Here is a 22603-nt window from a genome sequence, read left to right on the forward strand (position 1 = left end):
TAGGCCCAAATTGGAAGAGTAACATTCTGGAGAGGGGAACCTCACCGTGTAACAGGGCAGTGTGGATCAAATTTCAAGATAATGACAAAGAGTTTGGCATTTGTAATGTCTATGCTCCAAGTGACTATAAAGATAGAATTGAATTATGGAACTGGATCAGCGAATTACCCAACTTACCTTGGATCTTGGGTGGAGACTTCAACATGGTGGTGGCAACATGTGATAAAATGGAAGGAAATAATTTTGAATGGAAGGGGAATGAAAACTTCTACTGGTACAAAATGATCAATAAGCTGAGAATATGTGACCCTTTAGAGGGCCAAAGATAATCACAAAGGAATTTGGTTTACCTGGTCCAATCTGCAGAGTGGTGGAAAAAAGATCTTTAATAGACTTGATAGAGTTTATGCTAATAAGGACTTCGTTAAATTTGAGTTGGGACCCCATGATGCACCGATCACAGTGGTCCCCTCCACCAGGTTCTAGCCTGTATATCTAATGTTGGGAAAGTTGAAAAACTCAGGGCATAAGAGATAGTTTTTGCCTCAACACCTCCCCGCTGGAAGATGAGGATGTGGGAGCTAAGGTTTAAATCATTAAGTGATTCGACAACAATATAGGAACTGAAAGATCTACAATAGACTTATGGAACCAGAAAGTGAAATCTTGGAAAGCCTTGTTCCAAACAGTGAGCAAGAATAAAGCTATGGATATGAGGAAAACAGAATTAGATTTACAAAATGAACTCCTACAAGCAGAAAGAAAATGCCAATTGAATCCAGAATGTGACAACCTTCAAGAAAGGGTGACTATTGCCAGGGATGCCTTGAGGAGAGTACAACATAATACAATTCAAGGAGCAAGGCTGAATTGGATTAGTATGGGAGATAGAGGGTCCGTATACTTCTTCATCATGCTCAAAGAAATAGAAGCTAGGGTAAGGATAGACTGCATCAAGGAAGGTTCAGAGGACCTTCATAAGCAAGAGGATATTCTGCAAGCATTCACAAGCTACTATAAAAACCTCTTTACATCAGAAGATATAGGTTCCAATATGAAAGATGCTAGAAAGAAAGTTGATGAACTCATCCCTAAGAAGCTTGACCTGCCAGACTTCCTGAGTTGGACATAGCTTTATGACAAGGTCCCTGGTCCTGATGAACTGCCCATAGAATTCTATAAGCAGAACAGGCAGTGGATAGGGAGGAGCTTCTGAGTATATAAAATGAAGCATTCTCAAAAGGGTCACTAGGAGAGAATATTTATGCTCATGTCATTAAGTTAATCCCAAAAGATGGAGATAGAAGGCAAATCAAAAACTGGAAGCCCATAACCCTCCTCGATGTCTCTTATAAAATCTTAGCCAAAATTCTAGCAGCCAGAATGGAACATATACTACCAAAAATTATCAGCAAAACCCAAATGGGGTTTGTAAAGGGTAGATAGATTCTAAAAAATCTAGTCACTTGTTGGGAAGCTCTAGACTGGGAAAAGAATGTTACCAGCAAGCCAGTATGCTACCATTAGACTATGAAAAGGCCTACAACATAATTGAGTGGGGATTTATAAAGATGATGATGAGAGACAGCTAAGATTTTCAGAATTTTATTGCAATATGATCCAAACTTTGTTCAAAGATGCAAATGCTTGTGTTGAAATTAATGGAAGAAGATCTAAACCCTTCACACTGACCAGAACCATTCGGTAAGGGTTCCCATTAGCACCTGCCCCATTTGTAATTTTGCAGATGCTTTGGGATACATTCTTAGAGATAACAACCTCTCACCATGTGCAAAAGGTATTACTCTACCTAGTGGAGGGGAAATTTCTAATATACAATTTGCAGATGACACAACTATAAACATAATTATGGAGGAAAGAAACATTCAGAATTTAATGATGACGTTGGACCTTTTTTGTACAACCTCTAGCAATAAAATATCACTCCCAAAATCTATTATGTTAGGATGTCAAGAACCTCCAAACTGGTACAATCAATATGGCTTTACATGGGGAGGGCCAATTCACATTGTGAAGTACTTAGGAATTCCCTTCTCTGTATGTCCAAACCTGAAAGAGATGTGGAGATGGGTGAAAACAAGCTTGATAAAAGATTCAGCAAATGGAATGTTAGATTCCTCTCGTTGGCAAGGAGAATACAGGTTTGTCAGAAGATCCTTTCCTCCTATACCATATACTATGCATCAACCTAGATGTTCAGCCAATACCAGATTTACTACTTCCAAAAACTCATAAGAGACTCCTATGGTCAAATGGAAAAGGAAATAGGAAAGCACAGGTTGTTAGATGGCAATGGTGCACAATGAGTAAAGCGTAGGGGGGCTTGGAACTTACAGATCTCAGAATGCAAGGGTTTCCTTAGCAATAAAATGGATTGCGAAGGCCACTGAAGGTAATGAACCTTTGAAAGCTCTAATTAGGAACAACATCTCTAAAGGGCATCCTTCTAAAGCCTCTTATTGGAAGAACCTAACTTGTGTACCTCTTGTCAGGCAATTTCTCAATTAAGGTCAAAGGATCTAATGTGTTTAGATCAATATGGAAATGTTCGGAGTTAGTGAGACCAAACATTACTGCCAATGGAGCAATCAGCACAATAACAAAATGTGGAGAAAAATCCATATGGTGGAATCTAAAACATGGGGAAAAGCCCCAAGCCTAGTACAAGGTTGTTCAGCAAAAAGGTGGGATACTTTGGGCATCAGTTCACTCAAAGATATTCTAGAGGAAGGAAAGCTTATGAGCTGGGCGTTCTTATACTCTAAATACAACTTGCCTGTAACTCAAAGGAGAACATATAGTATGATTGAGAATGCTTGCAAACCCCTGCTTCTATCTAAAAGCATTGCTACCAAAGTTGATAGATGCTCGGAACTATCTTGGAAAGATGGAACCCCTCTCCCTTTCACCAAAGCCAAACTCATGTACAAGTTTCTTTCTGCTAGTCTTGCTATATACGATCACCTTAATCTGTCCTAGAACCTTTCACTTAATCCTAAAGATTGGAAGGCTATTCTCTTGGACCTTTGGCATAAACCTTTAGAACCTAAGAAGTTTTGCTTCTTCTGGCGCTTTCTTTAGCACAAGTTACCAACCACTAAACCAGATGGGGATTGAAACTTTTGCTCCTTGTAGAGGGTAATTTCGTAATTAATTAATTAAGTAGTTATCAGGAAAATTTTGTACCAAACGTCATGTTGATTGGTATTAGTAACCAATCCGAGCGCTATATGTAGCACTAAGTGGGAATAGAAATGGTGTGGTGATATTGATGAGCATCGGTACTGGTATATAACTCAATCGGTACAATTAATAAAGATATATTTTTCCGTTTGTGTCTTGTTCCATTTATTGAAATGAATGTGATGATAATATTGTAAATTATATATTAGTATAGTCTAGCAATATTCTTTGCCATATTGGCATCAACATTTCTAGCATCATTGCCTAAGTACGAATCCAAAGTCGGGAAAGCAGGAGAAAGATGTCAACATGATGGGTCGAACCTTCGACCAGCAAACTGTTATAACCGATAGCAACATTGAGGAAGAAGATGTAATGAGAGAGGATCGATTGACACAAGGCCCCGTACAAGCAAGGGATGTGACGGTTGACGAGTACATCCGGCGGGAGGAAGAACCGAGGGCTATTCCCCCTAATACGATACATGACTCACGGTGAACGAGTTTGTGTATAATCTCCTCAAGAATCTTCCAAGGCTGCTCGCACGGAGGGTGGCAACACTAGAGGAACACAGAGAAGCCGAGTTGAGGGAACAAAGAAGGCAACAAACATTGCAATGATTCCATTAAAGGACTCACAGAGAAGAGGAACTCAGGGATACAAGCAACTATAGAACAAACCCCAGTGGAGGAACCGAGAAACACAAGAATCACAGAATGAACCATTAATTGATGCCCCTGCTTCCCAATAATGATAGGAGATGCAAGAAAGAAACCCGATTGGAAGACACGGAGGAGAAAAGGGCGGCAGGTATTATTGGCACAACAACAAGCGAAAAGGGGGCAAAGGCCACACAATCTCAACCAAAAAGTACACCAAGGATCAGAACGTAGTAAGCAAACCCATGCAGAGACGAGGAAAGAAGCCTAAACGGGGAAGTAGCAGACTTGTTGGAAAGTATGGTAAGGGGAATAGAAAGATTAGCCATCTCGAACAAACCAACCATAGGGCAGGCAGAACCAAAAACTCCCGGTAGTTGGGAATCCCATTACCACCAAAACGGTGGACGGGGAAAGCGTGAGAGAAGGGAAGTGTTACAACCCAACTGAAGTATACTAGGAGGACAAGGAGGAGAGAATTTGCAGCAAACTAATCAAAGAAAGATGCCAAATACACCAGAAAAACAAAAGCTTCCCAAATTTAAAGGTGAGGACTTTAAGAGGACATTTATAGAGCAAGGTTGGCCTATTGAGGAGATGGAAGTACAGTCTCAACAGTTGCAAGCGTCACGAATAGTACACTCATACATGCCATTGGCACCTATTTTATCTGAAATGAAAGGAACTTTTCGGGCCTTTTTTTTTGAGTTGCAGAAAGTTAGTTGGGAGTTGGCAAAAACCAAGGGTGATCGGGTAATCCTGACAGAGAAAATAGAGAAATTGGAAGCAAAGCTTAGAGAACAGACTAAACATACAGAGCAGCTGGCAACGGCAGACAAGGACAGAATGAATGCACGAAGGCTCCTACAAGGTGCGTGTACTAAACAACTTGCAACAGAATGACATGTGCAGCTACTCAAGCAACAATTGGCCTTTCAATATTTATACTTCTGGGTGAGATTGTGTGTAAGTTTGACAGCATCAATGTTTCTCAGAAGTATAAATATCGAATAGCATGGATTGTGGAAATCTGTTACAATTAAACAATTGGCCTGTCTCACAGCCTCGGCCACTCCAGTTGCAGCTTCAGCTCCAGGGACGTCCTCTCATCCCTCTTCCTGAGCTTGTTAGTCATGTGGAAAGGACTGTTTGTTTGTTTTTTTTTGTTTTGTTTGTTTTTTGTTGGGGGGAGGGGGGCCGTGGGGGGGATAATGTAGAGGGTAATTTCGTAATTAATTAATTTAGTAGTTATTAGGAAAGTTTTGTACCAAACATCACATTGGTTGGTATTAGTAGCCAATCCGAGCGCTATATGTAGCCCTCGGTGGGAATAGAAATGGTATGGTAATATTGATGAGCATCAGTACTAGCACGTAACTCAATTGGTACAACCAATAAAGATATATTTTGCCATTTGTATCTTGTTCCATTTATTGGAATGAATGTGATGATCATACTGTAAATTATATATTAGTATATTGTCTAGCAATATTCTCTACCATATTGGCATCAACACTCCTGCTGTAGAATGCCTGAAAATCTCTACCACGTCTTTTTTGATTGCCTATTTGCTAAAGGATTTTGGGCCTTATTTAGTTTTGTCATTGATCAGAACTTCAATATTCGGAATGTCATAACAGGGAAGATCTTGAGCATCAAAAACAGTTGTAATATTTTCTGGTTTGTTCTTTCTGTTGAAATTCTATGGCTTTTATGGAAAAAAGGAAATGATAACATATTCTCTGGTGTTTCTAGAAATCTTACTGATTCTATCCGGACACTCATTTATTATAACATTTCATTGCAGGTTATGCTGATCTTGAAAATTGAGGAAAGGAAGTTCAAAGATTTGCTGCAAAATGGTGCTGCAACCATGCTTAAAAAAGGAAGACCAATACAGTTACATGACAGAGGTAAAGAACTCAGATTCGGCTACTTTTGAGAAGGCAATGGAGGTAACCAGGAAAGGTATGCAGGAGAACGGAAGGCCGCCAGTAGCTGCTACTCCAGTAACTATTATACCACTGGTGATGGTTACAGTAGCTCACCCAGGCCCTCAGGAGTAGACCACAGTTGTATCTAGGGCAGCAATAATGGATTAGCTTATGCTGTTTATATTTTGTAATATGGAAAATGTATACAAACAGTTTATTTTGTCAATTTTGTAGGCCTTAGAAAGAGAGTCACATATAACCTTGCGACCATTAGATGGTTATAGTATTTGAGATGTGATACATATACTGTAGAAGGTTGCAGAGATGTATTTTTTTGATACTTAATAGAAAAAAATTTGAAGAGGCCAATCTCCTTAATTCTTTGCTAAGTTCTTTTCTCCAAACAATGTACACTGCTATTGAATTGCAATGTTTGGACCACACTTGTGTCTAGGGTAGCAATAATGGATTAGCTTATGCTGTATATTTTGTCATTTGGAAATTGTGTACAAACAGTTTATTTTGTCAATTTTGTAGGCCTTAGAAAGAGAGACATATATAAACTTGCGAGCATTAGATGTTTATAGTATTCGAGACGTGATACATATACTGTAGAAGGTTGCAGAGATGTCTTTTTTTGATACTTAATAGAAAAAAATTTGAAGAGGCCCATCTCCTTAATTCTTTGCTAACTTTTCTCCAAACAATGTAGACTGCTACTGAATTGCAATGTTTGGATGAGGTGGACTCCCTTCTCTTCAAAGGAGAAATTCCCTTTGATGCAAGAGCATCCCAGGGTCTAAGAGCAATCATGTATTGCCCAAAAATACTTTCTTTCACTTGTTTGTTTGTGTGTTTGCAAAATTTTATTCGTATACCAATCATAACACTAATCATAGATCCTACCATATTTCTGCATTTTAATTCATATTTTCAACTTATGTTCTCTTTGTACATTTTAATTCAATATAAATGCATAACTTGGGTTTTGGTCTACTACCAAGCTAAAAAAAGGTCACACTGAATTTCACAGTTCATGGCTTGTGACAACTTTCCGAAGTTTGCAGTAACAATGGACCGCATATCAAGGCATATTGAACCTAGGAGTACTAATGGTATGCCTCAAGATTCATCAATGTATTATCACCACATTTAATTTGGGAGATTTGCCTACAAATTTGTCCAGCTACATGTTTCATTAGGCATTACACTTTGAACCACCTTGCAGCCTACTCAGATCATTCCTAAGGCATGAAGCTGCTATTTAAACATTAATCATAACTATTTGAAGTTAGTTCAGTTGAGAAACAATGTAAGGAATCGTATCAGAGCATTACAATGTAATATAATTTAAATTCTAAAAATTGCATGTATATAGTCAAATGGATGAGACTAGCATGTTGAAAGCCCATTGCAGCAGATTGTAATTCATTTAAATTATTTACCAAGAACAAATAAAGTTCATATAGTTCTTTTATTGTTTTATTAAAATTCTGCTATCTAATTGTGTGTTGTTTCGCTTGCTACATTGTTGGACAATCCTTCAACGATTCTTCTACCCATGACTGCATCAAGTGGTATCTGGGGAGAGAGTGAGCTGATATCCTAAAGTTATGCCTGGGAACAAGGACTTTATATATATATATATATATATATATATATATATTGAATTCCTGTGAACAAGTTGTCAAATTGAAGCAATCTGCAAGAAACTTCATGACAGAGGAAAAAGTTGTAAGGAGTGATTATAGAAAGATTGCCAACTTGAGGAAATTTGCATCAGACCCAAGGGAGAGGCACCACCAAAAAGAATTCAATGTGTTGTTAATATGGCTGGAAAGAAGGTAAAGATGTTAGAAGTGATGAAGGCAAAGAAGTTCCAAGTAGATGCTTTTGAAGAAGACCGTAGAAGAAACCCTAAAGTAATGAAGAACAAGAAGTGAACCCTACCAAGAAAAGTAGAAGCGAGGAAGAAGACAAGGAAGGACATTGAAAGCTATATCAAGCAGGGAAAGAAAAATGACTATTAAAGGCTATATAGAAGATGATATATATTGAGAATGTGATCAACAGGGAGCAAAGAAAGTGGCGAGATTCATTAATAGGTTGAGATGACCAATTTGAGGAGATCTAAACATGTGGCATGTCTGAAGTCAAACAATGGAGGAAGCATAAAAGTGGCCTTAACTGCAAAAAAGAAACTGAATAGAAGGCTTGAGGATAAGCAAACCGACAAATAGGAAAAGAGGAAAAATTCTAGAGGGATGAGTCAAAGTGCAACAACAGACCATATGTAGAGGACTCTAAGGATGGTCTACCATACCACAAGCAAGAAGGAAGCTATAATTCTTACTGCAATGACAATGATGACAGCAATCCATACTAGAATAATAGAGAAGACAGCAGTTTTTGCCACAAAGAGAAGAATGACAGATATTAATAAAACAACTATAGGACTCCGACTAACGGATATCAAAGAGGCAATGGAAGACATGATGGAAGATCTTTTAAAGGAACTTCTTTTATTGTGAGGAAGAAAGACACTGAGCATTTGACTGTCAACAAAGCCCTAGCAAAAGGCCGTAAGGAAGTGCAAGGGTTACACAAGCTCATGTACATATTATGTACTAATGGAGCAAACCATTCTAATAATGAACTGAAGAAAGGAGAGTCACCTTTCATAAGGAAAGCTTTGTCAAGATGGAAGGATAGAGAAGAGCCAATACGAAGTAAAAACTTGTTCAGAATATGCAAAACAAGAGGTAAGTGTCACAAAGTTGTTGACAGTGGTAGTACTGATGATCAATATCTGATGAAATGGTTACTATACTGAAGCTAAATAAAATAAAACAGCCGAAAAAACTTAGGATGGGTAGGTTGAAGAAGGGATATAAGGTATTGGTGGAAGAAAAATGTTCTCGGTGAAATTCAACATGGGATCATATCATGATGAAGTCTTATGCAATGTTGTGCCAGCGGATGTTTGCCACCTATTATTGGGACGACCATAGCAATTTATAAGAACATTGTATTATTGGGAGAGCTAGTATATATACTATAATGAAGAATAGGCAAAAAACACAAGTTATTCCCATTCAAAGAAACAGAAGGACAATTTTGCAGAAATGTCCAGATTTGTTTAGGGTATGAATGTTTTGCAGTGACCCCAAGGATGTGTAGTACTGGTACCACAAGTTTAACAAACACCACTTCAAATGTAAAGGCAATATCCTAAAAATGAAATTAGAGGATCATTCACAGAATACAAGAACAAAGATTGTTAAAGAGACCTTATTTCTAGGATGAGCATCACAAATGAAGGGACTCATTGAGGATAGAAAAGAAGTAATGCAGAAATAGAAGAATTTGAAGAACATGTAAACGAAGTGTGTGCCACAATTAAAAAGTCAATTGAAGATAAATGATAGTTGTAGGAAGGCTTTGATTAGAAAGGACACATGGCGATAGCAATTGCAAATGTTGTAGGAGGATGTAACTGAAAATTACATTGAAAGGATCAAACATAACAAACATAAAAGTTAGAGACTAAAGAGATAGTAGATAAAGTAAGATAAGATAAGATTATTAATGTCCAAAAAAAGACCACAAAAGGTCTATGGGACTGAGAGTTTACAACCAAACAACTGACAACAGCAAGAGCACCAAACGGTGTCCGAGAAAAGCAAACAACAACAAGAAATAACAAGAAACAAGAAGAGAGAGGACAAGGAGAAGACTAGGAATCTTTCCTTGGCAAAAAGAAATCAGTCACAGAAGGATAAGACTGTATGTGAATAGGAGCCCTGAACTGTCTCTGTGAACTTGTGGAGGAGTGTCGTTGACGTAAGTAGCCACTGCGAGATCAGACGGATCTGGAATGACCAGCAGAACTGGTAGAAATAGTCAGCCTTTTCAAACCCCGTAAAGGAGATAAGGGTGCAAAAAAGGCAATAATAAGCTCATCAGAGCAATGTCAGTGAGGAAGTAGTGACCGAAGAGTACTATCACAGAGCATAGTGGCTTCCTAAAGATAGAGCGCAAGACACCGTTGGTCACAATAACTAAAGAAAGTAGAAAGAGAAAAGCAACCCCGGAACAGATAATAAAATCTCCCTCTGATGTCATGAAAGATAGGGCATCAGAAAATAAAGTGAGTCTTTGTCTCGACCTCGGCTAAAGTACACAGCTTACAAATCCATTCTCCTCTGTCAATATGATGATCTGTCTAAGCACGAAGATGGTGAGAACCAACTCTAAAAGACCCTAGAGAGATATGAAGGGCATGACTCCACCATCGAGAAAGGTAACTAGGACGGACAATAATCCAATCACTAATCTCTAGAAAGTGCTTCGGATAGAAGGCCATTCTCGAACGTAAGTCACCATGAGAGTTAGTCCAAGTAGTAATAATATATTGTCTATAAATATCAAGTCTGACATGCTCATTTAACTCCTGTCTAGATGGAAGGAGATGAGCAAGGGTATTCAAAGAGAACTGATAAGGAGGGAGATGATCAATATCAATCCCAATCGAGCTCAACAAAAAAGATGCATGTGCATACCAACAACGAACCCGAAAGCTAGTATCGGAACATGCAATAGCAACTGAAGAGCAATATACCAAGTAGGAATATCTATCACACTCACCAACCGAATCCACAAAACCATGCAGAAGATGAAGGAACCAAACCAAATCAAATATAGCTGCAAGACTAAAGGGATGAGCACCAAACTCAACAAGAATGATACTATGAGGAGTGAATCTGTGACATCTAATGATGCGTTGTAGAAGCAGTGTCTGAACCTGCTCGACAAAGCCCAATCAGAACTAAGGAGAGAAGGCCCCCAAACCACTGAGCCATAAAGAACAATTGACTGAACAAGGGAGTCCATGAGCGATAACTTGGACAAGTTATCCTGAAAATGGTGTTTGAAGCACTATTTCTCAAGCATAGCAAGAGAACCCTTGCTAACTATGGACTATATCATTGGTCTCATACTAAAACGAGGCCCAAAAAACTTGAACCCCAAATACATATAAGAAGTGATCTCGATCTCCTATCCCTAAAAAAAGAAATGAAGATGAGAAGTTTTAAGGCAATTAAAGATCATAACCCGAATCTTACCCAAGTTAACCGCTAGTTGTCTCTGAACACAAAAGGAAGCCAAACCATCTAGAAGCCTCTATAAACTCTCTGGAGAAGAAGCAAGAAGAATCACATCGTCCGTGAAAAGAAGAATGGAGATCAAAACCTGGTGTAAGTAACACGAAGACTTCAAAAGGAAGTCCTCAAGCTCATCAATATACAAACCGAACAAAGTGAGAGAGAGAGAACAGCCTTGTTTAACCCCAATGGAGCTATGGATCGGGACTGAGAAACCATTAGGAGTCCTGAATCTCCCCACAACAGTTTCGCAGAGTCTCATGATAGTCGTTAGTAACATCTCTGAAATCCCAATCTCCTGAAGCCTCTAAAATAAAGCCATCCTAGGAGCAGAATCAAAAGCCTTGTGAAAATCAACAAAGCAGTAGTAAACTTTCTCCTATCTGTGTCTAGCCTCCTCAATAATAGCTCATAAAGTGAAAATATGATCCATAGTCTGGTAGTCAGCCCGAAAACCAGCCTGACCTCTAGCTATACAACCCTTCCTGTCAAGCTCTCTAGATAATATAGCATTGAGTGTTGTAGCATATAATTTGGCAAATGTGTGCCCGATCATAATAGTCCTATAATTCCCAGGATAAGATGTAGGACCGGTCTTATGGATTAGATAAATCAGATGTCTGGACCAAGAAATCGGAAACCCAATACAAATCACCTTCTTAAATAGTATGAAGAGATAGTGGCCCAAAATGGAGGCACCAAACTTGAAGAGTTCAGCCTGGAACCCCTCATCATTCGCCGCTCTGCTGCATCTCATGGATTTGATGGCCTCATAAATGTGAGAGGGGGTGAAAAGGTGACAGAAAGGAGGTAGAATGGGATGAATGGAAGGCTGCCCAGGAATGTCATAAAAAGCCATGGTGTGAGTGGTTAGGGAGCGAAAGTCAAGGATGGAAGATTATCCCAGGGTGAAAGAGCAGACTTGCATCACCCTAATATATTTCCTTTCACATGTTCATTTGTCTACATATTTGCATTCGATATATCAGTCATGTTACCATAGATCCTACTATATTTCACCATAGTTGCACAGTTTACTTCCTAGTTGGGAAAATAGGTTCAACACTAATACATCATCATCATATTCAATTTATTATTTATAGTGTTCACTGCAAAGGCATAATTTCATTTCGAAACTACTACTTGGCTTAGTAGGCTTACACACAATTACAATGTTTGCAACAACTTTTCATGGTTAGCAGCAAAGTAACATATATCAAGGTGCATTGGATCAAGATGCACTTATGGTTCCTGAAAGTTATGCTTGTGAATAGACAATCAAAGGCAAAGGAGTGATAGTACATCAATCACTGGCTTGAGGCAATTTCCTCAAAAATCCTAGGGAGAGATGCCACCACCAAGAACTCAAGAATGTGTTGATACGGCCAAAAGATGGAAGTGATGTTAGAGATGATGAAAGCAATGAAGATCAAAAAGGATGCTTTTGAAGAATACTATAATAGCAACCCTAACCTTGAAGTTGATGAGAGTGAATAGAGTGAAAGAAATGAGAGTCAAGTTGGAGTAGTATATTGTCATATAATTCTAATTTTATAACTTGCATTTTGTGATCAAACAACTGAGGCCTGGCATGTCAAAATGAATGAAAAAATTTAATAACGTTTGCGGCACCAAAGCAGCCTATGGGACCCACAAGCACACCCCCAAAAAAGGGTGCATGAGCATTGAGCCTTTTGTTGCTGCTTCTTTAAGACTGCAACAATGAATGTTGATCACTAAATCTGTTGTCTTTGTCTTATCTAGTTGTGTTTCCACAAAAAGAGTACCTAAATTGCCCATTTTTACAATATCCCCATAATTGGAGCGGATGTCATTATATGCTAAGCATTCCATGAGAAAGTGTCACTCGGTCTCCACTACTCCCATGTTGCAAAATATTCTCTCCTCCCACCCTTCCTTGGGTATCATCCATCTACCCATTTCACACATCAAATGGTGAGAGCTCGTCCTAAGTTGTGCTATGAGCATTCCATTTGATATTTGCTCCTATGTATGTTTTCTCCTCATGGTCTTGCGTTGGGTTAAATTCTTTGATATAATAGTCTTTTTGCGCCCTTTTGTTTTGACCATATGCAACTTTTGAATTTTTCCTTCACGAGCTTTTTAATCCAGCATTGTTATTCAGAAATTCATTCATGCTAATATTTCATTTTTCCTAAGTTACCAGTTTGAATTCGGTTCCAAGTTCGAAATTCAAGAACTGGTTCGGAAGTTCATCAAAATTTTGGAAAGGGGTTTGGGTTCGTTTGGGAACGTTAGTACAAAAACATGTAAAAACTATATATATAAAGCATGCGTTAAAATTAGAATGTAGCATAGTAGCATAAACACATTTAAACAACAAAAACACCATAAACTTGTAATCATAGTGATCATACCATCATATAGTTCAACATCAAAGATTCAAAACATTAAAAATAATTTATAAATCATAGCATCAAGTTCAAGTATCATTGTTTCACGTTCATTGTTCAACTAATGGAATAAAAATCTATTAATATTCTAAGTTCTTCAATCTTCATCTTCTTCTTCATATTCATCTTCTTCTTCTTCTTCTTCATCTTCTTCTTCTCAAGCATTAGTTGACTTAGCAATAGAGCTAAGGGCAATGGGATCAGCAACAGCAACAATGGTATTCACATCAAATTCTTCAAAAAATGACAATGACAATGAGAGGCCACCAAAAGCATTTCATAACAACCTTTTAGGATTGTGGACGCCAAAAACTTACTAAATTTTGCATAAAAGCACTTTATTGCCGTCCCCGGGGCCCAGAAAGCACGTGGTTCGAACTTGGTTTGACTTTTTTGGCCTGGTTTGCCCGTGTTCGATCGTATTTCAAACCAAATTGAACCAGCAGCCAAAAATTGGAACCCTGCCTGAACCGGACTCAAACTTCGAACCAGTTCAAACTTCAGCAAGGTCAGGGGGTCCAGGGACGAACCATGGTGACTTAGCATTTTTTCATCCATTTAATATTTTGCTTCATTCACATGTTCTTTCTTCTGTCCAGCCTTTCTTCCATGATCAACTTTGGCCAACAATGATTTTCCATACTTTGGGCTTTCTTTAAATGGCATAATATCAATAACCAAATAATTGCTGAGGCCTCTAAAGGGAACATGCCCGTTTCTATCAATAGCATCTTGTAGGGGACGGCTGTTTTAATATTGAGCCTGCTGATGGTTAAATGCTTTTTAATTGAGAATCAATAAGGTTCATGTTGTTATTTTCCTGTTTAATTGAGATCCTGCTATATGAATGTGCTTTTTCATTTTAGTACATGGTTCGACAATCCTTCATTAAATCCTTTGCCCGTGACTACTCTCCCTTCTGACACTATAAGAGGCAGTATTGAAGATAGGATCATCATTTAGACAATCCACTTCAAAAGGTGTGGACTACAGTGAGAAGCTGCAAAAGAAAAAAGATGAGAAAGCATCATTAAAAATAACTTTGGGGTCTCATGTTAAGAATAGAGAGGTGGCTTTGGCTTTAGCTTTTTGCTAGCAAAGCTCCTTTATTTCTCAATTTGCTTCCATACTTTGTGAGGTTTTTCTGGCCTTCTAGCAATTTGCAAGAAACTCTATGCTTTGCAGGTTGGGCCCCAATAGATACACAAGCTAATTTATCCAAAAAAAATCAAATACTTTGCATAATTAATAAATATATCATCAATATTATGATAATAATATGATAGAAATAGCTTTCTTGAGAAAGGGCCGTGTATATGGGATATGACCTCTCTTTCCTCAAATCACTGTATCTGAGTTTTAACCCAATCACAGAAAATTTTCAGATCTTCAATTTATTTGTCCAATTTGCTGCTTCACTTCTAGCAAATTTCTGCTTTAAAGAGTATTACAACTCTCTGGAAAAATGCATCTTGGTATCCCCTTAGATATAAAAGCATGTGTTATATCCACAGCAGGTATTCTGGTAGAACTTGATTGTTCCCTCAGTCTTCCTAAAGACCGGTTGAAAAATCAGGAATGAGATGTGGAAATAGTTGTCAGATTATGCAAGTCTGAATTTCATTATGCCATTGAATATGTTTTCAAGTGAAGCACTTATGATACTTGTCACAAAGTAAACAAACTTACAGTTAAGGCTTCTTGGTGGGCAAAAGCTAAGGCATACCACCAATCAATAGGGAGTTCAATATCCAAACAGAACAGTCTGGCGCAGAGTAGGAAAGAAGTGGGTGTGGAGGAAAATATCAACGTATAGGAAGAGAAGCTTCCTGCAGGAAATGTAGGACAATAGGGGGTGGGCAATCTCAAAGAGAACAGCTGTTGAAAATAGAATGTGCAGATTTAGATAAGGCAAATCTCCTTGAATTGTCAGCTATCTGAATCATTTCTACAAATAATCAATTTTGCTCTGAACCACACTGTTTCACTGAGATGGACAGGGAGGATTTTCCTTCTGACACTAGTGGAAGCAGTAAAGAAGATTTCGCTAATGATTTAGAATTTTAGACTATCAGCTTCAAGAGTTGTGGACTAAAGTGAGGAGCTGCACAGGACAAAGGCTGAAAATAGTAAAATATCCTCCTTCAAACTAGCTTTGAGATCACATGTTAAAGAATAGATGAACTAGCTAGCTATCTATTACCTAGACTTTTTAATTTCTCAGTTCGCTTCCATAGTTTGTGAGAATTTTTTTATCGTCTCATTAAACACTACTAATTGATTATGTAGTTGTTGACAACTCTTATAAATCCCATTTTCTGTTGCATTATCATTGTTCCAATTTCACATTTCTCGGGTACCATAAACAAAGAGTAAAGCCCCTCTAATCAGCCTTGGGAAGAGGTAAAGAGAATGGGTGTTGGCTCAATGAATGGTGCTAGAATGGTGTGATGATTAAACATGCCAATCTAGCACAACAGATAGGACTGATGTTCCAGAAGAACGGACAATCTCCAATTTTAAAAGGTGGATCAATCATACGCAAGCTAATTGCATGTGTAGGGTATATACTATATTCAAAGGAGTCACAGAATGGAGATAAATAAATGATATTAGTTTAGAACGAATCTATCAATAATTCAGTAACAACAGAAACCCATTATAGTCTAAAGGATTGCGATTCATTTATATAAGGAAGTGATCCCAAGATGAATTTGTCACACTGCAATGAGGCAGCACATTTCGCTAAGGCTCATAAGATGTCATAAATTTTTGGAATATAGGTAATTAGGCTTACTGAGAATTGATATAAGGTGAACACTAAATGTCTAAATGAGGTCATGGGGCATTGAAATATATAGGTCACTAATGTTATGTAGCACTGATATATGTGGAACAATAAATGGGTAAGTGAGGCAATGGAGCACTGAAATATAGGTCACCAATGTTATGTAATACTGACATATAGTGAACAATAAATACGTGAGTGAAGCAATGGAGCATTGAAATATATGCAGTACCGACATATGTGGGGAACAATAAATGGGTACGAATATAAAGCACTGAAATATGGGTTTCAAAAAAACAGGTTAGTTCAGTTATGTAGCATCGAAATATGGGGATCAAAAAAAGGGTAAGGGAGGTTATGAAGCATTGAATTGACATATGGGAAGATTCGCAAGTGTATTCCCCAAGTCCAAAATGTCACCTGAACAGGCAATCCACAATCTCGTAGGAACACTTACACCGATACCCATATTACAGTGTGGCAAGCCCGCAGTATCTGTCTGAGAAAAAACAAAAATAATAATAACGAACACCCGATGAAGAACAATAGGCTGGCCCAGGTTTAAATTGTCACATCGCAGTAAGGCAGCCCATATCCCCAAGGGTCATTAGAGGTAGTAAATTTCTAAAGTATAGATAAGAGAGTTTATGGATTCCCGATATGAGGTAAACACTAACTGGGTAAGTGAGGTAATGGAGCATTGAAATATAAGTCACTGATATTATGTAGCACTGATATGTGGGGAACAATAAATGGGCAAAGATTACACAGCACTGAAATATGGGTTTACAAAAAATGGGAAGGATAAATTATGTAGCATTAAATATGGAAAATAAAAAATGGGTCGGTGAGGTTAAGAAGTATTGATATCTGGGGAAGATTTGCAAATGTACTATCCAAATTCAAGTCTTCACCTTAGCAGGCAGTCCACAATCTCATACCCACAGCTACAATCAGACCCAGATCACAATATGGCAAGCCCACTGTCTCTGTTCCCACACAGAGGAAAAATTAAAATTAATAATAAGGGACGCCCGATGAAAAGTTGTTGCGGTACATTTAACTCGTGGCACTACAGAAAAATGTAGACTAAATCTGTGTCAGTTGTTATGAGATCTTTAAAATTCGCAAGATAAACATTAGCACGTATACCTATCTATCTGTAGAAAACTTTGTTACATCCACTTCCTTTCCGAGAGGCTTCTGCCCCATGCATCCCTTCAATATGCCTTGCCATTTCTTATAGAACATCTAATTCCAGTATAATTCATATACGTAGCTTCAATTTATATGGACGCGCTATTCTTTATCAGTTATCATATTCCCTTTGATCATAGAGATGTATTCCTACTCAAGTGGATCTATGCTAACACAAAACAAAGGACAGACAAAGAAAGGAGTAATACCTTCAATCCCAGAATGATAAATTCCCACTCCAAACCAGTACATGTAATTGTTCAAAGGGGTGAGGTCATAAACATTCAGATAAAGATGGGTTCGACTGCTACCATTACTGTGATCCGAACTTGAACTGGATATAATTGATCTCATTTTCACCCTTGAAGACAAACCGCACTTCCTCCTTTTCTTGCTTCTCAATATAGATTAATTATAACTTCAAAACCGTCTGCCTCTGCGTCCATTCTTAAAAAATCCTAGTCTTTTGAAACCCAAAAAATTAAAAAGTACAAAATACATTTAAAAAATTGTTTGTTCAAACTGTATGCAGGTTAAGAATCCCTAGTAAGAAATTCTATACTGATGCTGTTAACAATCAGTCCCGTGCGAAGATATGAGTGTTGACCTGCTTCTGTAGATGAAAGATTGTACCATTTGGGTGTTTTTTAAAAAGTAAATTTATTTGTCAGGGCAAAATAAGTAAGAAGACAAGACAGGGAGGCCAAATAAGAGGTGACTGGACAAGTAGGTGTATTCAATTAGATATGCAATTGATAAAATCCCATTTGGTAGGTGAAGGATGAGATGTCCTCCACATTTATCCCCGTACGATTACGGCCTGCTTTTTATGGCCCTTTCCCCAAATTTGGATGGAAATTATATATTTTGTAATTGTGGAATTAGCATGACCTTTTTCATTTTTTAGTTTGAGTTATATTTATTGGAGAAATGTGTTAATATATGTATATGCTGACAAATGGATAGTTCTTTTTTAAGTGTAATTTTAATTTTTGGATTTGATTGTGTAGAATTTTTAGTTTATTTTATTAGATTCTTTATTGTTGTTTATTGTTGTAAGATGTCTTTTATTTTTATTTAGTCTTTTTTATTCAAAGTTAAGTTTTTTTAATGAAATAAATGAACTAAATTATATTAAATTAAAAGTAGTATAAATTACATTAAAAGATTAGGGAGGAAAGGGAATATTTCAACTCTCAATCACAAAGGCCAAGTCAGATTGGTACCGTCCACAAAAATCAAAATACTATGTAAACAAATATATATGCAACAAGTTGACAATAAAAAGGGTCAAGTCTAGAAAAAGCAAAACATTGCAAACAAAAATATAAGCAACAAGTTAACAATAAATAGGGTCAAGTCCAAAACGAGGAACATCCTCATCTCTCTTATATCCCCAACCAGGTTCCTAAGTGGGCTTTGGATCTAAAAGTGTTTAACCAACAGTATTTTCCTCATTCTCCTCTTCTTCTCTTTGTGGAGAGATTGTTAGTGCCAGTCAAGGGAAACATTTGGGTGAAGAAGGCCAACCAGACATTTCGCCAATTAACCAACCAATATTGGGGGCTAGTGGCTACATGGATCAATTGGCACTCCCCAACCTAAGAGTGATCCTCTTAGGCAAGAAAGCACATGATAACCTTGAAGTTACTGACAATAGGAGGGATATCGATGGTGTGGGGTTGAGAATGCATGTTCCTCCGCTTGCTGAAGCAACTCTAGCCTTGATGTCAACTACGATGAGTGGCAAGGGTGATAAAGGTGGAGGCATCTAGAGGAATTCTAGCCATAGTGCAAGGAGCATTACCCCGGTGCTAAAGGATATCCTGCAAATGAAATGCTTTAAGTGCAATTTTATCTAGTTGCACCTAAATTTGTAACATAGCATTGTTACAATTGCAACCTTTAGCAAACAAAGGTACATTAGTATCAATGAGAATATTAGGAGAAAAAAAAAAAAACTTTTTTTTTTCTTTTCATATAGCAAATACAATCTCCATTATGAAAGTGTGCCATAATTACATTAACAAAAAAGGAAATCTAGGATTGTCTTCGAGAAGGATCATTGGCCAGGTAAACATGGTTGGAGAAAAAGAGGAGAGAAAAATATGAATGCAAACCCAATAATTTTGTGCCCTATGACAAAACCAAAAAAGATGAAGGAAATATTTAAGTTGTGGCAAAAAGGGCAGCAGGGATCTAGAATACCAAAATGTTGGATGCGTAGACCAAATGGTAATAAAATGTAATTTCAAGTGAAAATGAGAGGATTGCACATCCCATCTCTAGTAAATGTCCACCATTGGAACGTGGGAATAAAGGCATTGGTAACCTTGTCATGGTTAATAGTGCGCAAAAGTTATATTTGGGTTTCATCTCCAATCTTTCCACTAGGGGGTACGGCTAGTCATTCCAATTTTATGCAAAAGTTATAGTGGCAAAGGGGAGACGAGGAAGTCAAATGTGTCTCGGTTCAAACTAGTAAGCCTAAAATGAGACTGAGCATCCTCCCATGTGCAAAGAGACAATGCACCTCTATTAAAAATATCATGTGGATTGCATAGCCCATGTTTGGGAAAACGTTGAGAATGAATACCAAGAACTATTGTCAAACGGAGTCATTGCACCCTAATTAAGGGTAACCGCTAGAGTTTGTGTTGATTAAATGAAAGGCCATCTCAAAAATTATAATCGTGCCATCTAAGCCAAGGTTTGGTAGACTCCCAAGTACACCATATGCTCTTAGCAACAAAAGACCCCTAAACGCGTATTGGCTCGCAAATCAAAAGCAAAGTTTGGAAGCCTAAATCTTGAGGTTGATCAATGGAATAGGTAGCCAGAAGAGATGTAGAAGCCTAAATCTTCTAAGTTGATCGATGGAGTAGGTAGCCAGAAGAGATGTAGTGTTGTACAAGAATTTTTCATGCCTCGTCCCCAGTGATGTTCTAAACTACCCATTTAACACAAAGATCCTTACCTTCCCTATGAGTGGAAATGATGCCAAGCCCACCAAAATGCCAAGGGAGATAGAAATATTCCTAGGAAACTTGGAGAAAACCATGCCTTTAGGTGTTTGATGTTGAGAGGAAGTCTCTTAGAAAATGTTCTAACTTGGCATAAGTAGTTTTCGAAGGCAACCAACACAAGGAATGATTAACATGTGTGATAGCCAAAATCTTTAAACAAACTAAAAATTTAGCAGCCAAAGAAAGCGGCTTGGTAATTTAATATGCCAAGATATCTTTAATCTTTGAGAAGACCACATTCAAGAGCTCTATTGCAAATTCATGAAAGACAAACGAAATTCATAAATCATAGAAAAATTAGTCATGTCAAATCCATTTCCAATATTCAAATTACAAAATACACTAGGCTAGTAGAAGAAAAGATAAGCAATAGCAGAGGATCTTATGCCATTGAATGACAAAGTTAGTTGGCAAATAGAAAGTTTCAAGGCAATGAAGAGATTTTTGTTGAAGTTGATGAAAGATCAACTCCACAGCTCCCAAGAATCACTTGAATGCAAACGCATGTTATGGAAGAGAGAAGCAAAAAGCTATGGAGGCAGTATTTGCCAAATCCATAGATGAGACATTCTTGATGAGCAAAAAAGTAGATTGCTATAATCAACAAATGAATTAATCTCAATTCTCAATGAATTGTTTATAATGAGAGATCATCTTTATAAAGGAGATCGAAACCTAAAAAGGTCTAGCCTAGGTTGCATAATAATAATTAATAAAAGAATTAATTATTATATGCCTAAAGTTTAGCTTAAGCAAACTAGAGTTAATTAGGAAATATCTAATTACTCTAACACCCCCCCTTAAGATAAACTTAGGGAGTAGCTAAAAACCTAGGAACTACTACTGAAAGTAGATCTGGGTCCCGACAAACAAGGCCTAACGAGGTACCCAAGCACAACCAAATCTCTAAAAAGAGGAGAAATAGAGAAAACCACATGGGAAAAACCCTACTCCAAAAATAGATGAAAAAGATGCTCAAAAGAACTAGTGAAGGACTGAAGAAGTCTCTAAACTAAGAAATGTCCTAGAAGTTAGGAGTAAAAGATGATCATAAAGAACATCACTAAAACATGTAGAAGCTACAAAGCTCTGTCGAAAAGTAATTGTTGATATGAAGAACCTCCACTGAAATAGAACCTAGCCAGTTAGAGAAGATTGTAATCTGCATCGAATCAGGAGGCACACAAAGGCAAACAGCTAAACTCAAAGATACAGATGGCATGAAAGAACAAAGCCTGAAGAGCTAGTCAATCAAACTAAGGAAGCATGAGAAACAATAGAAGAACCCCAGTCAATGCAAACAAGGGTGAGGTGATAGGAAACTAGAAAAGTGGGCCAAAAGAACTGCATGTCAAGGAACCACGATTAAGATGCACAAAAGATTACATATGTGTGTACTGAGGTGATCAATCTCAGACACGTCATGAGGCTAATGTCACAGAAGGGACACTCACTGGACAAAGGAAGATGGCAAACAAAGGAAAAACATCAAACCCCATGGCACTTTAATCATGAGTAGTGCATGTACAATAAGGCACAAGATATGATGAATCTCAAGAATACAATAATCTGCACGAGTGTCCTAAGATGACACCGGTCAAATCAAAAGGCAAAACAAGGCAAACAACTAAAACAAAAATACAGATGTAGAATGGCACTTTATCTCAGTACATTTGCAACAATGCATACAAATGATGTCTAAATAGACTAGAAGAGATATGATACTAATACATAGATAGTACAAGTCATGACATATCATTTGAATCAATGAAATCAATCCCCAAACCTGAAACAACCAAGATATCCACCATAATGTAAAAATGCAAAAGACTGAATAGAATGTGTCTTGAGCAGAGTCTAGAAAAACAACCAGCATCATTAAAAAGAGCCAAAAAATATCTTTCCAATGATATAAAGATTTCCCAAATCGAAGATCAAATGCTCAAGATATGTCTTGTGGAGTGAAAAAAGGAACTCTTGACTTTGATAATAGAAAAAGGCATCAAAAAAGAATCCAAATGAAAAATAACATGTACCACTATGGCGAGCTTGAAACCAACTTTCTGAAAATATCAATTTTTTGGAAAACGGAGTCTGTATGCCCAAGATATGAGCAAAACTGTGAAGGTGTGTCCAAACAAAGGTTGAGAAGGTGACAAAACATGTTGATGCAGTTGTGATGTGGCACTGATGTC

The 22603-nt window shown here is 37.6% G+C and overlaps 1 protein-coding gene across 1 annotated transcript in view; it reads right to left on the reverse strand.

Annotated features, from left to right (window-relative positions):
- The window catches only part of LOC149551081 (deSI-like protein At4g17486), a 70396-nt gene extending 52245 nt beyond the window's left edge, over positions 1 to 18151 (reverse strand). Inside the window, exon 1 of the mRNA XM_089786668.1 lies at positions 17592 to 18151. Coding sequence (XP_089642794.1) covers positions 17592 to 17736 — 145 coding nt within the window. The 5' untranslated portion in view covers positions 17737 to 18151. The remainder of the gene's footprint in view (positions 1 to 17591) is intronic.
- Positions 18152 to 22603: the final 4452 nt, after the last annotated feature.

The sequence above is a fragment of the Cupressus sempervirens genome, chromosome 6 (assembly GCF_028749045.1).
Source record: "Cupressus sempervirens isolate cs-2001-9-10 chromosome 6, ASM2874904v1, whole genome shotgun sequence".
Classification (NCBI taxonomy): Eukaryota; Viridiplantae; Streptophyta; class Pinopsida; order Cupressales; family Cupressaceae; genus Cupressus; species Cupressus sempervirens.